Raw genomic sequence first — 13798 nt, forward strand, 5'->3', positions numbered from 1 at the left:
CCTCTCTGCAGCTGTAACACTTGAACATCCTCTTTTCATTGATACTCTCTCAGTTTCTGTGACATTACTCTAACTTGAGTCTCCTCCTACCCTTCTGACCACTCCTCAGTCTCCTGGGTTTGATCTTCCTCCAGGTCATGCCCATTAACAGTGGCTCTTTCCCAGGAATTTGTCCTGGATTTCCTCTTCACCCTCTATGATATATGTATGTATATACATTTATGTAATATTTTTATATTATATATTTATACTTATATATTAAAATATATATAACATTATATATATATATAAACACATTACAATGTTATATTTCATCTGGTGATCTCATCAGAATCACATGGATTCAACTGTCATCTCCATAAAAATGACTATCAAATTTATTTATCCAGCCCTAAACTCCAGACTTGCACTTCCACTTGCCTTTTGGATATCTTAAACTCATCATGTCTAAAACTGAACTTATTATCCTTTTCTCCAAAGCCCTTCCCCTTCCAAAGTTTCTTTCCAATAATTTAGGCTTATAATCAATCCATTTGTCATCCTCAATTCCTTACTCTCACCACTTACGTACTGGCTGTTGCAAAGTCTTGTCAACTTTACCTTAACATCTCTGATTGTGACCGCTTTTCTCTTCTGACACTGCCCCCAGCTTGATCCAGGATCTCAGCATCTCATGCTTAGACTTACTGCAATAGCCTGCTGGTTGGTCTTCTGGCCTCAAGTCTTCTTTTCCCCACTACAGTCCATCCTCAACTATCAAATTGATCTTCCTAAAGAGCAGGTCTGACCATATCAATATCCTATTCAATAACCTATGCCAGATCTATAAAAGGGATTAAATGTATAAAATCCTCTGTTTGACATTCAAAACCCTTCATAACCTGAGCACCTTCCAACCTTTCCCATATTCTTATACCTTACCGCAACACATCCAGAGATCTAATCTCCCTCCTACTCCTTACATAAGACAATCCATTTCCCTTACTCTGTGAATTTTCACTAGCTACCCTCTATGCCTGGAATTCTCTCCCTCCCCATATATATCTCTGATAGTTACTATCTGGGTAACCGTAGTTACTGCCTGGGTTACTTGTACCATCTAACTCATGGGGGAACTGCAAGAGAGGCACTTTGTCAACTCTATTGCATTACAGAAATGAGTTGTCATTAAAGCCATGGCTATCTTTAATCATTACTCTTCCATATTACTTTACTATAAATAAGGAATCTAACCTTGAAAACTTGGGAAAGTTTGCAGAAATGTAATTACACTTCCATTAGGGTTGTATTATACTCACTTTGGTGGTACTCCTTTTTCTTTTTTAGAGTTATAAATCCAATTTAGTAATATTTTCCTGAAGATATTAAAAATTTTCTTTTTTTCAGCATAAGCCTGTATTGTTTGAAAACTCATGAATCTGACATAAGAAAAAAGAAAAGAAATTTCAAATGTGTTTCTTGGATATTTTGACTTCAATTCCATCAGAAAGTGAGTCTTATTTCCTGGCTGGACAGATTATAATAACTGATCTGTAGCAAATGTTGGAACAGACAGGCAGAAAATGGCTGGAAAAAAATGGCCTAGATCTTTCAAATGACAAATACCAGTTCACACCAAGGCATGAACACTGACTTTGAGAGGATGAAGCACTCCTAACTTGGTCAAATCCAAAGAATCTTAATAATCTAAAGGGCTACAATGGAGGAATTTGCTTTGCTTAACCATGCATATAAGTTAAAGAACTTTGTTTTTTCTTTTTCTTTTCATCAGTATTGGTTGGGAAGGTAAAGGGGGATAGGGGTAAATAAGGTAGGGGAGAAAGACAGAGAGAGAGAAAGAAGAGAAAGAAAGAGAGAAAGAGAGGGAGGGAAGGAAGGAGAGAAGAAGGAAGAAAGGAAAGGAAAGGAAAGGAAAGGAAAGGAAAGGAAAGGGAAGGGAAGGGAAGGGAAGGGAAGGGAAGGGAAGGGAAGGGAAGGGAAGGGAAGGGAAGGGAAGGGAAGGGAAGGGAAGGGAAGGGAAGGGAAGGGAAGGGAAGGGAAGGGAAGGGAAGGGAAGGGAAGGGAAGGGAAGGGAAGGGAAGGGAAGGGAAGGGAAGGGAAGGGAAGGGAAGGGAAGGGAAGGGAAGGAATTGGTTTTTTTAACAATGAAGAAAACAGAACTGAAAGAAGGACAGACAAGCAAGACAGATTTGGAAGCTATAGGTTCATCTTACATACTTTATAAGAAAGAAAACTGGATGTAATAGAAACCTGCAATTCCATGTAGGGTAGCTAGATGGTACAGTGGATAGAGTATTCAGCTTGGAATCAGGAAGACTCATCTTCATGAGTTCAAATCTGGCCTCAGACACTTACTAGCTGTGTGGCCCTGGGCAAATCACTTAACCCTGTATGTCTCAGTTCTTCATTTGTAAAATGAGCTGGAGAAAGAAATGGCAAACCACTTAAGTATATTTGGCAAGAAAACCCCAAAATGGGATCATAAAGAGTCAGACAGGACTGGAAGCAATGAACAACAAGAAGTTTGATATACGATTTTCCTTTTTGGTTTTTCCTTTTTGGAGATTCCCATTTTATTTAGTGTTTATTAAGTTCAGAATAAAAAAGGGGGGACAACCTAAGGGTCTCATTGGAGGGATATTCCTCATCAATAAAATAACAGATTTATTACAAATATCTCCATTTACCAGCCACCATCCTAATTCAGGACCTCATCACTTGTTATTTGGATATCACTTCTTGTAATAGTTTCTTTTTTTTGTCTTTTGGTTTTTTTGCAGGGCAATGAGGGTTAAGTGACTTGCCCAAGGTCACACAGCTAGTAAGTGTCAAGTGTCTGAGGCCAGATTTGAACTCAGGTCCTTCTGAATCCAGGGCCAGTGCTTTATCCACTGTGCTACCTAGTTGCCCCCTTGTAATAGTTTCTAATTGGTTTCCCTGCTTTCAACTGCCCTCTCCAATTGAACCTTCACATAACTAGCAAATTAATAAAATTAATATTCTCAAGTTTGATCATGTCAATTCCATACAAAAATAATATACACACACATGTTCAACCTATTTAGCATAACATCTGTTCATACAGTCTAAATTCTAGCTAAGCTGGCCTACTATCTATTTCACATTCATTAAATAACTCTATGTTTCTACTCCATGGAACCAGATTGCTCCCTGCCCCGCCCCTCCTCCCCAAGAACGTCACTTCTAATCTCATTACCATGCTGCTAAGTCAAACCTTTGTTGACACCACCTCCCTCAGCTTCTTCTCCCCTCTGTTTGGAGGGCTGGAGGGAAGCATATTAAACTACTTCAAATGTCTTCCTTTATAGAAGACAGAAACTGAACTTTCAGCTCACTATACTTTGCATCTATTGCTCTGCTTCTCTCAACTCCACAGAACAAGATGCCCCCCAGTATGGTACCCCGTAAGGTCTCCCTCACTTTCCTATCTCCTTTTGTGTGTTGCCCTCCTTCCCATTTGACTGTAAGCTTCTTGAGGGAAAGGACTGGATTTCCTTTTATTAATTGTATCTCCAATACTTAGCACAGTGCTGAACACATAGTAGGCCCTTTGTTGTTGTTCATCTGTTTTTCCATGTCCAATTCTTCGTGACCCCATTTGGGGTTTTCTTGCCAAAGATAATGGAGTGGTTTATCATTTCCTTCTCTAGTTCATTTTATAGATGAGGAACTGAGGCAAACAAAGTTAAGTGACTTTTCCAGGGTCACACAGCTAATAAGTGTCTGAGGCCAGATTTGAACCCAGGAAGATAAGTCTTCCTGACTCCAGGCCTGGTACTCTATCCACTGTGCCCCCTAGCTGCCAAAATAGGTTCTTGTTTTGTTTTTTTGTTTGTTTGGTTTTGTGGGGCAGTGAGGGTTAAGTGACTTGCCCAGGATCACACAGCTAGTGTCAAGTGTTTGAGGTCGGATTTGAACTCAGGTCCTCCTGAATCCAGGGCTGGTGCTTTATCCACTGCACCACCTAGCTGCCCCCCACAATAGGCTCTTAAATAATGTTTATTGGATTTATTGAATTGCATTGCTCTAATAGGAGTCAAGCTTCATGAAAGTAAAGACTATTTTCTTTTTTGTCTTTGTATCACTAGTGCCTAAGACAGTCCCATAAATGTGGTTGATGTATAAAAAATATTTGTTGAATAAATGAATGAATGAAAGCAATAAACAGGCACTTACTCTCCCTTTTTATCGCCAAAGCTCCCTGCAGCGCCTACCAAGAGTTTGACTGCACTTTGGGACAAAATCTCATTTTTGTATTGCCTCTCATAGCTCGCCTTTAAAGAAATAATGAAATTAATTATTATAGGGAAGAGTAATAAAGATGACATATTGTCCTTTTCTCTAGGGAAAGTAATTTTGCATATAGAAATAAGTGCTGAAACTTTTTTTTTGCTACACTTTGGCCTTCATATATATAGAATTCAATCTGTAAGATCATGCACAACACCTTGATTTTGGAATTTTCTAAATAGACGCTTCCCCAACATCCACTCTCAGTGACTGTGTATGGCTCAAGAAAAAGTGTGTAGAATGGAATATTAGAAAGAAGCAACAACAACTAGATATAATGCTGGGGAATAAATCAAAGAACAAGGACCAAAAGCCTTCTCCCTGTTAGTGTCTTTTCCCTTTTAAAATTATTGTGTATATAGTTATCTGTCTCCACGTTATATCCTTATCCCACTACCAACAATAAAATGTAAAATTATTGAGAGAAGAGCCTGCTTCTCATTTTATCTTTGTACATGCCCTCCATACCTAGAACAGTGCCTTGAACATAATTGTTGTTTGTCCTTCATTATTTTTCTTTTCTTTTCTTTCTTTTTGCAAGGCAATGAGGGTTAAGTGACTTGCCCAGAGTCACACAACTAGTAAGTGTCAAGTATCTGAGGCCGGATTTGAACTCAGGCCCTCCTGAATCCAGGGCCAGTGCTTTATCCACTGAGCCTCCTAGTTGCCCCTATCCTTCATTCTTGAAGAGGACCATGACATAGGGGTTATGATTGCACTGAACTGGATTTAAATAAGGGAGTGCTGTTCAAGCTCACCAACCTCACTCTCTCCTCTAGAGCTTTCAGGGTCCAGTGGCAAGATATACATCAGGAGAACTGGAGATGGCCCCGGATGCAGTGGGAGACTTTGAATGTAATAGGTACTTAATGAATGCTTGTTGGTTTGGATTGGATTGGAATGGACTGGTCAGCTCAGAAGGGGTGCCTTGCCTCCCTTCCCTAAAAAATGTAACCCTAATCCATAAGTGCAAAATGCATTAAGTTGGGGGACACTAGACCTACTATCTAATGACCTTGCAAAAATACCTCTGAAAGGTTTTATGGTGTCCTAGATGATATGGCAACCTATACAAGTATCACCAAGGGGAAAAAAGTGCTTTATGAGTCTTGGTTTTTATATAGGCCAGCTACATTAGGAGAGGTAGTGTACTTTTTCTTTTCCTTTTTTTTTTCTTTTGTGGAGCAATGAGGGTAATGAGGGTTAAGTGACTTGCCCAGGGTCACACAGCTACTAAGTGTCAAATGTCTGAGGCTGGATTTGAACTCAGGTCCTCCTGAATCCAGGGCCGGTGCTTTATCCAATGCGTCACCTAGCTGCCCCCAGGAGTGGCAGCGTGCTATAGCAGATACATTCCAAGTACAGCATTGTACTTGGGGTTTCTAAGATCCAGGTTTGAAAATTGTCTTAGCCACCTCAGTACAACCTAAATGTCAACTATGGTCAGATAATTATTTAATATGCTTCTTTTTCTTATGTAGACACCATGGAAAGGAACGCTGAGTCGAATATAAATCAGGATTAGCTGAAGTAGGAGGTTGGAAAAAATAATTTAAGATAAATAGAAAGAATAAAAAGAAAAGCACTAACTATTTGTGCTGATAAGAGGCGCACTCTTGCCAGTTCCATGATTTCAGGATTAATGTTGGTGTCTCCCACTTCATTGTTACAGCATGGACATTTGAACTTCTGTTGGTCTGTTTCTTCTGGTGTCAACTAATTGTAAAAATCAAATATAATGACATCACTACACTATTAGCATATGCATCGAATAATTAGCAAACAGATTCTTTTCTAAAAAAGGGTACATGATGAAGAAAAAAATCTTTCACCTGATGTTAAAGATACTATTTCTGTAACTAACCAGATTATCTGGATGTCCAAGATTCTCCAAATAGATAGGCAATGGCCTACTTTATAGATAGCTTATCGAGATTTGGTTTCAGGAAGCCAGTTATTTTTCTGAACTGTATTCTGAGGCCCTTGGATTTGGGTTATGGTATTACCCAGGAATCCCCAAGGGCTTTCTTCCCATTGCCAGGTTCCCCGAACTGTGGTTGAACTTACCCATAAGTAGATTGATTGGTTTTGATTTACTTCCACTGAAGTGTGAACCACTGCTTAAGGATCATAGAAGTATTTCCATCTTATATTTGAAACCATTTTTCATCTGATATCCTCTCTCCAGCTAATACTAGGAACATGAAGTAATTTCATCCCATCGCACTATAGTAGATTCTGTGGAGGATGCTGTTAAGTAAGATAATGACAATTATGACAGCATTCTCTACAGAACCTGATATAGTAGATTAGGATGGAAAGACCTCTTGCTCCTCAATTAGAGGCCTAAAACTCCAGTGGAGACAAGTCAGAACCAGTGTTCTTCCTATTGTGCTAATGATAATAATATTGATAATTATAATAACTAGCATTTATTAAAATATCACATATTATTTATTAAAATAGTATATATTGTATTATAATATATTATATAATATTTATATTATAAATATAATATATAATATACACTATTTATATTATATTATAAATATTATATTATATTACAAATATTATTTCATTTGATCCTCACAACCACCCTAGGAGGTAGGAACCCATTCTATATTTGTTGGTTTATTAATATCTACGGAGTTTCTCCCCTTACTATTGTGCTAAACATTAGAGAACCATTGTAACTTATCCATTGTTCCTAAAGATTGAGAGTCATAAATTTCTACTCATTTCATGAATTAAATTTACTTGAGGTTAATTACATGATACTCTGTAGGGAGGACAATATTGATTACTTACTCACCTTATATGGATTTAGAAATGTGATTTTTTTGTCAACCATGTTCCAATCTGCATTGGCAAGATTTCTGTCAAATCTTAAAGCAGAGGCTGCAGCCTTTGTCATTTCTTGAAAATGTTGAACTGTGTAATAGAGTGACTTGCGTTTCGTTAACGTAATATCACGGATACCTATCAAATGAAGAATGAGTCTTTAAATTGTGGAAGGCTTGGCTTCCCTAAGAAGATTTATATGTTTTCCACTCGTTCTGCTTTTAATGTCTTGATAAGAAATATGAATGGAAATGAAAACTGAAAGATTCAAATCAGCCAGCTTTATGGTGGGAACAATTTAGAAATTCAAATGATTTTGCTTCCATACTTCCTTTGATTTGGAAGAATGAAAATCAGGGTCAGAATGCTTGTGAACAAAATTACCCATACTCCCTTGTTTTCAGTAAGAGTTCCATACAAAATAAAAGCTATCTTTGTTCTAACATCCCAATGTTTCAATTCCCTTCACTTCAACCTAAACTCTAGCCATACAAAAGACAAAAGTCCCTTCCCTGAAGGAGTTTACACTCTACTGAGGGGATGCAAGATGCTCATTTATGTCCATATAGACTCTCTCTCTCTCTTTAGACATATACATACATATACATACACATGCATATGTGTGTGTATACACATAAAAGTTTTGAGAGGAAGGGAACTAGTAACTGGGGGTAGGGGGATCAGGAAAGGCTACATATAGAAGGCAACACTTTAAAGAATCCAGAGATTCCAAGAGGTGGAGATGAGGAGGTAGAGCATTCCAGGAATGAGGGACAGCCAATAGAAAAGTACAGAGAATTGAAACAAAATGTCACGCATGCAGAATGGTAAGGAGATCTATATGGTTGGACTATGCAGGGCTTGGAAAGAAGTGATGTCTAAGACTGGAAGGGTAAGAAGGGGACAGGTTGTGATGAAATCTGAATGCTAAGCAGAAAAGTTCATATTGATCCTAGAGGTAATCAAGAGTCACTGGAGTTTATTTAGTGTGTGGGGTTGTGGGATGAGGCTTGGGGGGCAGGGGGTGGGACTGTGATATGGTTAGAACTTCCGTTTAGGAAATCCTTTCAGTGGTTTTGTGGAAGATGAATTCAATATCATTACCCAACCCTAATATTTTGCCCAAATCCCAGAACTAGATTGTCAATGGCCTACTGGATACCTGTACCTAGCTGTTTGGTCAGCACCTCAAATTCAACATGTGTAAAATGCAATTCTTACCTCCCTGACCTGCCCCTTTTCTAAACATTTCTGTTCTCCTAAGTGTATTGCCATTTTTCAGTTACCCAGATTTCTGGGTTTTTTGTTTTTTTACTGATAACCTTTTATAAGCTAAAGTTATTGAGCCATTTAAAAACCCATAAAATAGGCCAGGGAAGACAAAGGAGTCAGGACAGATAGCTTAATTGACCTTGAAGCTAATTATCCATATTTTCACATGTTGATGCAATTTCTGTTTCCGTTTGTGTGGAATTACATTTATTTGGCATGTAAAGTATTTGAGTTCATGAGCATCAATTTTTAGCTTAATTAGCAGAAGGTATTTTGGGATGAGTGCTACCTAAAAATTTGGTCCAGTCTTTTCATTGATCTGCTGTGTGGTCTTAGGCAACTCATTTAATTTCTCTGGGACCTTGATTTCCCCATTTGCAAAATTAAAAGTTGTATTAGATAAGACAACCTCTACCATCCCTTTCACCCTACAATTCTTAGATTCTCTTTATATTTTTTGCCTCCACAATATTAATATGGCTTACCTAATTGGATGACTGCTCTTGGTAATGTGATTGAATTGATCAACAAAGTAATTAAACATATTGTCACTCCATGAAATAATATCTAGAATGGGAAAAATGAGAAATTTTTGGCACTTTATATATTATATCTTTACCAATGTAAAATTAAGATTGCTTTTAGCTATGTCAATCACCCTGTCCACAATTAGCTGAGTCAACTTGAGTGAACAGGCAGTTTTCCTTAACAGTATATGGGATGGTAGGATATGGTTGCCCAGTTATTCCTTTCCTTCCTCCCACACCCATCCCTTTGTGTCTTCAAGTACTGTGCATGTTTGTCACAAAGATTACCTGGCCTGGGGAAGGAACAGGGCATGGCAGAGAGTCCCAGCTAGGCCTGATTGGTCCTGTGAATTCTCTTTTCTCTTCCTTTTTGTGCTTTCCAAAGGAAATCATTGTATGTCTTTAGTTATACTTCTTCCTTGCCTCTATTTTTTATACTTTATGATAAAATTCCTTGCAGACTTTAGGAAGACATGAACTAAGGACTTGTCCATCTCAACCTAGATGCCATCCTTATTTTAAAAGTGCCAGCTTAACTGATGTTGAGTGAAGTGAGCAGAACCAGGAGAACATTGTACACAGTAACAGCAACCTTATGTGATGATCAACTGTGATAGACTTGGCTCTTCTCAGCAGTGCAATGACCCAAGACAATTCCAAAGAAATCATGATGGAAAATGTTTTCCACATCCAGAAAAAAAGAACTGTGGATTCTGAATGCAGATTGAACCATACTGTTTCTACTTTTTTGGTCATTTTTAATTTTTTGAGGTTTTTCCCCTTTTTTCTGATTCTTCTTTCACAACATGACTAATGCAGAAAGTTGTTTAATGTAATTGTACATATATAGCCTATATCAGATTGCTTTCTGTCTTGAGAAGGGGGGAGGGAAGGGAGGGTGGGAGAAAAATTTGGAACTAAAAATCTTATGAAAACAAATGCTGAAAACTATTTTTACATGTAACTGGAAAATAATAAAAATAGTTTTATGATTTAAAAAAATAAAGTGCCAGCTTAGAAAATAGTCACCGTTATTAATTATCACATTTTCCAATGGCCAGAATGGAAAAAAGGTGAATGACCCAATATGAATCTAGAATAAAAAGTATTTAAAAGTTTAGCATCATGTTGTATAATGGAAAAAAAAGATTAGACAAGGAGTCAAGAGATCTGAATTTTACCTTAAATGGTTTCTATAACCTTAGACAAATCATTTTCCCATTTTGGCATTAATAAAAGTATTGGACCCAGTGTTTTCTAATTTCTCTTCTAACTATGAAATTATTTCTCTATAGTTTGAGCTGAGCTGGGTTAAATAATGATTGGAAAGACAAATTTCTTTCAAAGAGGCAAAAGGAACTATAAAGAATGACTGATATAAAAGTTTTCATTGAACCAATTCTGTTTCCTGGCTATTATTGTTTTTAATGGTCACTATGATTCAGTCTTTAGTACATAGTATCCTGTGGTCAAGGATCTGTTTATGTATTCAAATAACAATGGCAGAAACATAATATTAGAGTACGTACAATGAAGTAGAATCATGGAATCTAAGAGTAAGGAGGTAACTCAGATGTGGATCATCTAGTGCAATTGTTCATTAATCTCTGAAATATTACCCACAATTAATCATCCAACCTTCACTTTGTCATTGAGTCATTTCAGGTGTGTTTGACTCTTGGTGATCCCATTTGGGATTTTCTTGGCAAAGATACTGGACTGGTTTGACATTTCCTTCTCCAGCTCATTTTACAGATAAGGAAACTGAGGCCAACAAGGTAAAGTGACTTGCCCAGGTTCACCCAGCTAGTAAGTGTCTGAGGCCAGATTTGAACTCAGGTCTTCCTGGCACTCTATCCACTGTGCCACATAACTGCCCAAACCTTCACTTAAAGATTACCAAAGGGTTAATCTCTGATCTCTTAAGGCAGTTCATTCTACTTCTAGAGAGTTTTTTCACTAGAAAGACCAGGAGTATCAATTGTGTCAAATAACACAAGAATTTCTTAAAATTTTGTTTAGCATTTTTACTATGGTTTTACTATAATTTTGCCTATCTGTTTAAATGGAGTTTAAATAAAAATAATTATTAGAGGATATTATATTTTAGTTTAAAATAAAAATGTTTATCCTAACACCTCTAGTATGTATGAGTAGACTGCATCAATTGATGCACTTTGGTCAGTCGAGGTATTCTTAAATCCTATTCCTTCTAGTTAATTGTTAAGAAGATTTTTCTTCCTTATATCTCAACAGAAAATTTTCAGTTCCGATTGATGGATGATTATTGAATGATGATGATGGCAAAATGTATGGTACTTACTTTGCTGGGCTATTATAAAGAAAACTCTTTGTCAAGTTTAAGGTACTATATAAAAGTTATCTATTACTATTGTTGTAATAATCAACATCATGGGTTTATTGTAAGCAAATTTCTCTTCAAAGTACTATATAAATGGAGTTTACTATTAAAAAACCTGGAAAGACCTACATGAACTGATGCAAAGTAAAATCTACTGTATACAAAATAACAGTAATATTGTGAGATGATCTGCTGTGAATAACTTGGTTACTTTCAGCAATGCAATGAACCAAGATAACTCTGAAGGACTTATGAAAATTGTAATCCATCTACAGAGAAAGAACTTACGGTATCTGAAAACAGATTGAAGCATATTTTTTTGATAGTTACTTAATCTGAAGTTTTGTTTTTGACTGTTTTCTTTCACAACCTGGCTAATGTGGAGATATTGTGTGTGACTAGTCATGTATAACTAATATTGAATTGCTTGAGTTCTTGGGGGTGGAGAGGAAGAAAAGTTGGAACACACAGTTTTTAAAAAATTGATGTCAAAATTTGTTTTTACATGTAATTTGGAAAATGAAATTCTAAATGTGTAAAAATTTAAAAAAAGAAAAGAAAAGAAAAAAAGAAGAAAAATTTCAGTTCTCCAAATTTCTTCCACACACACAAAAAGACAGAACATTACCTCAGAGTGAACATAGAGCAGCAGAAATAAATAGGAGTCAAGATAAAGAAGTGGTTCTCCTAAGACAACTTGAGAAGACCCCAGGAAAGACTGTACCTCCCTCCAGGGGCTGAGGTTTGGCTTGAGTGAAGTGTAAACACCTCTAGGCAGAGTCTGCAGAATCATCAAACAACAAGCCCTGGGGTTATCTGTATTGGGAGGCACCCTCAGCCTCAGGAACTTTCTCCTCACATACAGTATGGGGGTCAAAAGGCTGAGTAGGAGAAGGCTGAAAGACCTTCCACTGTTGAGGGAAACCAAGTACAGTTGTGCTGATCTGATGTGGTCCTGGGCTGTAGCTATTGGCGAGAAGGAGCTAGCACGAGTGTGGAAGCAGAAGAATGGGGACCTTGCTGACTGTAGGCTCTTGCAGGAGAGCAGAATCCCTGGTTTCAGTTCCAGGGCAGAGAGGACAACTGTAGTTTGCAGCCACCAATGGGACCAGAGGGAACCTTTTATGAGACAGTGTGGCTTAGAGCTCTAGCCATGGCTTAGAAGTGGAGGAAGAGTGCTTAAGGTTAGGCCCCAGACAGAGTTAAGAAAATAATAGTAAGAAGGACCTGAGGCTTAGGGCATCATTCCCCACACCTCATGACTAGAATTTGATTATGATAATAGCTGCTAAAAACAAAACAAAATAAAAATAAGTAAACAAGAGAAAAAAAACTCAATCATAAATAGCTACTCTAGGGGTAGAGAAGATCTGGGTTCATATTCAGAAAAAGATAGTGAAGCTAAAAAAAATTCATTTTTCAATGAGCAAGGTCAAATGGTCACAAGCACAAAAAGAGTTCTTAAAAGAACTTAAAAAGGACCTTTAAAATCATAGAGACTGAAGGAAAATTAGAGGAAAAAATAAGAGCAATCCAAGAAAATCAAGAAAATTATGAAAAGAAAGTCAATTAACTGAAAACAGAGTAAAAAACTTAAGGAAGAACATCATTTCTTAAAATTAGAATTGAGCAAGGGGAAATTAATGATGTTATAGGAAATAATAAAAATAAAAGAATGAAAAAATAGAAGAGAATGTGAAATATCTCATCAGAAAAACAATTGATTTGAAGAACAGATTGAGGAGACAATATAAGAATAGTCAGACTACCTGAATATTATGATAAATAAAGAATATTAATACAATATTACAAAAAATTTTCAAGGAAAATCACCCTTGAGTTCTAGAACAAGACAAAGCAGAAATAGGAAAAAAATTCACTGTAAAGTGGATACCCCCTGAAAGATATCCCAGAAGGAAAACTTACAGAAATGTCATAGCCAAGTTTCAAGGTTCCCAAATTAAGGAGAAAATATTGCACACAACCAAAAAAAATAATTTAAATATTATGGAGCTACAATAAGGATTACACAAGACCCAGAAGCTATCAGATTAAAGGACCCTAGGTCTTGGAATACTGTATTTTGTAGAACAACAACAACAACAAAAGCTGGGGTTATTACCAAAGGTAATTTACCCAGCAATGTTAATTATAATCCTGAATAGAAAAAAAAATGGACATTTAACGAACTGAAAGACTTTCAGATATTTGTGACAAAAACAGCAGAACTTAATGCAAAATTCAACATATAAGATCCAGAAGAAATATAAGGCAAACATTAAAGACCATTTATAAGGAACTTAATAGAGTCAAATTTTTACTTCTTATATGTGAAAATGATATGGGGCAGCTAGGTGGCGCAGTGGATAGAGCACCGGCCCTGGAGTCAGAAGTACCTGAGTTCAAATCCGGCTTCAGACACTTAACACTTACTAGCTGTGTGACCCCGGGCAAGTCACTTAACCCCAATTGCCTCACTTTAAAA

At 37.0% G+C, this 13798-nt stretch overlaps 1 protein-coding gene across 1 annotated transcript in view; it reads right to left on the reverse strand.

Annotated features, from left to right (window-relative positions):
• Positions 1-13798, reverse strand: part of SLC9C1 (solute carrier family 9 member C1) — a 65827-nt gene that overhangs the window by 31150 nt on the left and 20879 nt on the right. Inside the window, exons 10-14 of the mRNA XM_043993490.1 lie at positions 8910-8991; positions 7124-7290; positions 5902-6027; positions 4198-4295; positions 1299-1418 (exon numbers count right to left, since the gene is read on the reverse strand). Of these exons, the coding sequence (XP_043849425.1) occupies positions 1299-1418; positions 4198-4295; positions 5902-6027; positions 7124-7290; positions 8910-8991 (593 nt within the window). The remainder of the gene's footprint in view (positions 1-1298; positions 1419-4197; positions 4296-5901; positions 6028-7123; positions 7291-8909; positions 8992-13798) is intronic.

Source organism: Dromiciops gliroides, chromosome 3 (genome assembly GCF_019393635.1).
Source record: "Dromiciops gliroides isolate mDroGli1 chromosome 3, mDroGli1.pri, whole genome shotgun sequence".
Lineage (NCBI taxonomy): Eukaryota > Metazoa > Chordata > Mammalia > Microbiotheria > Microbiotheriidae > Dromiciops > Dromiciops gliroides.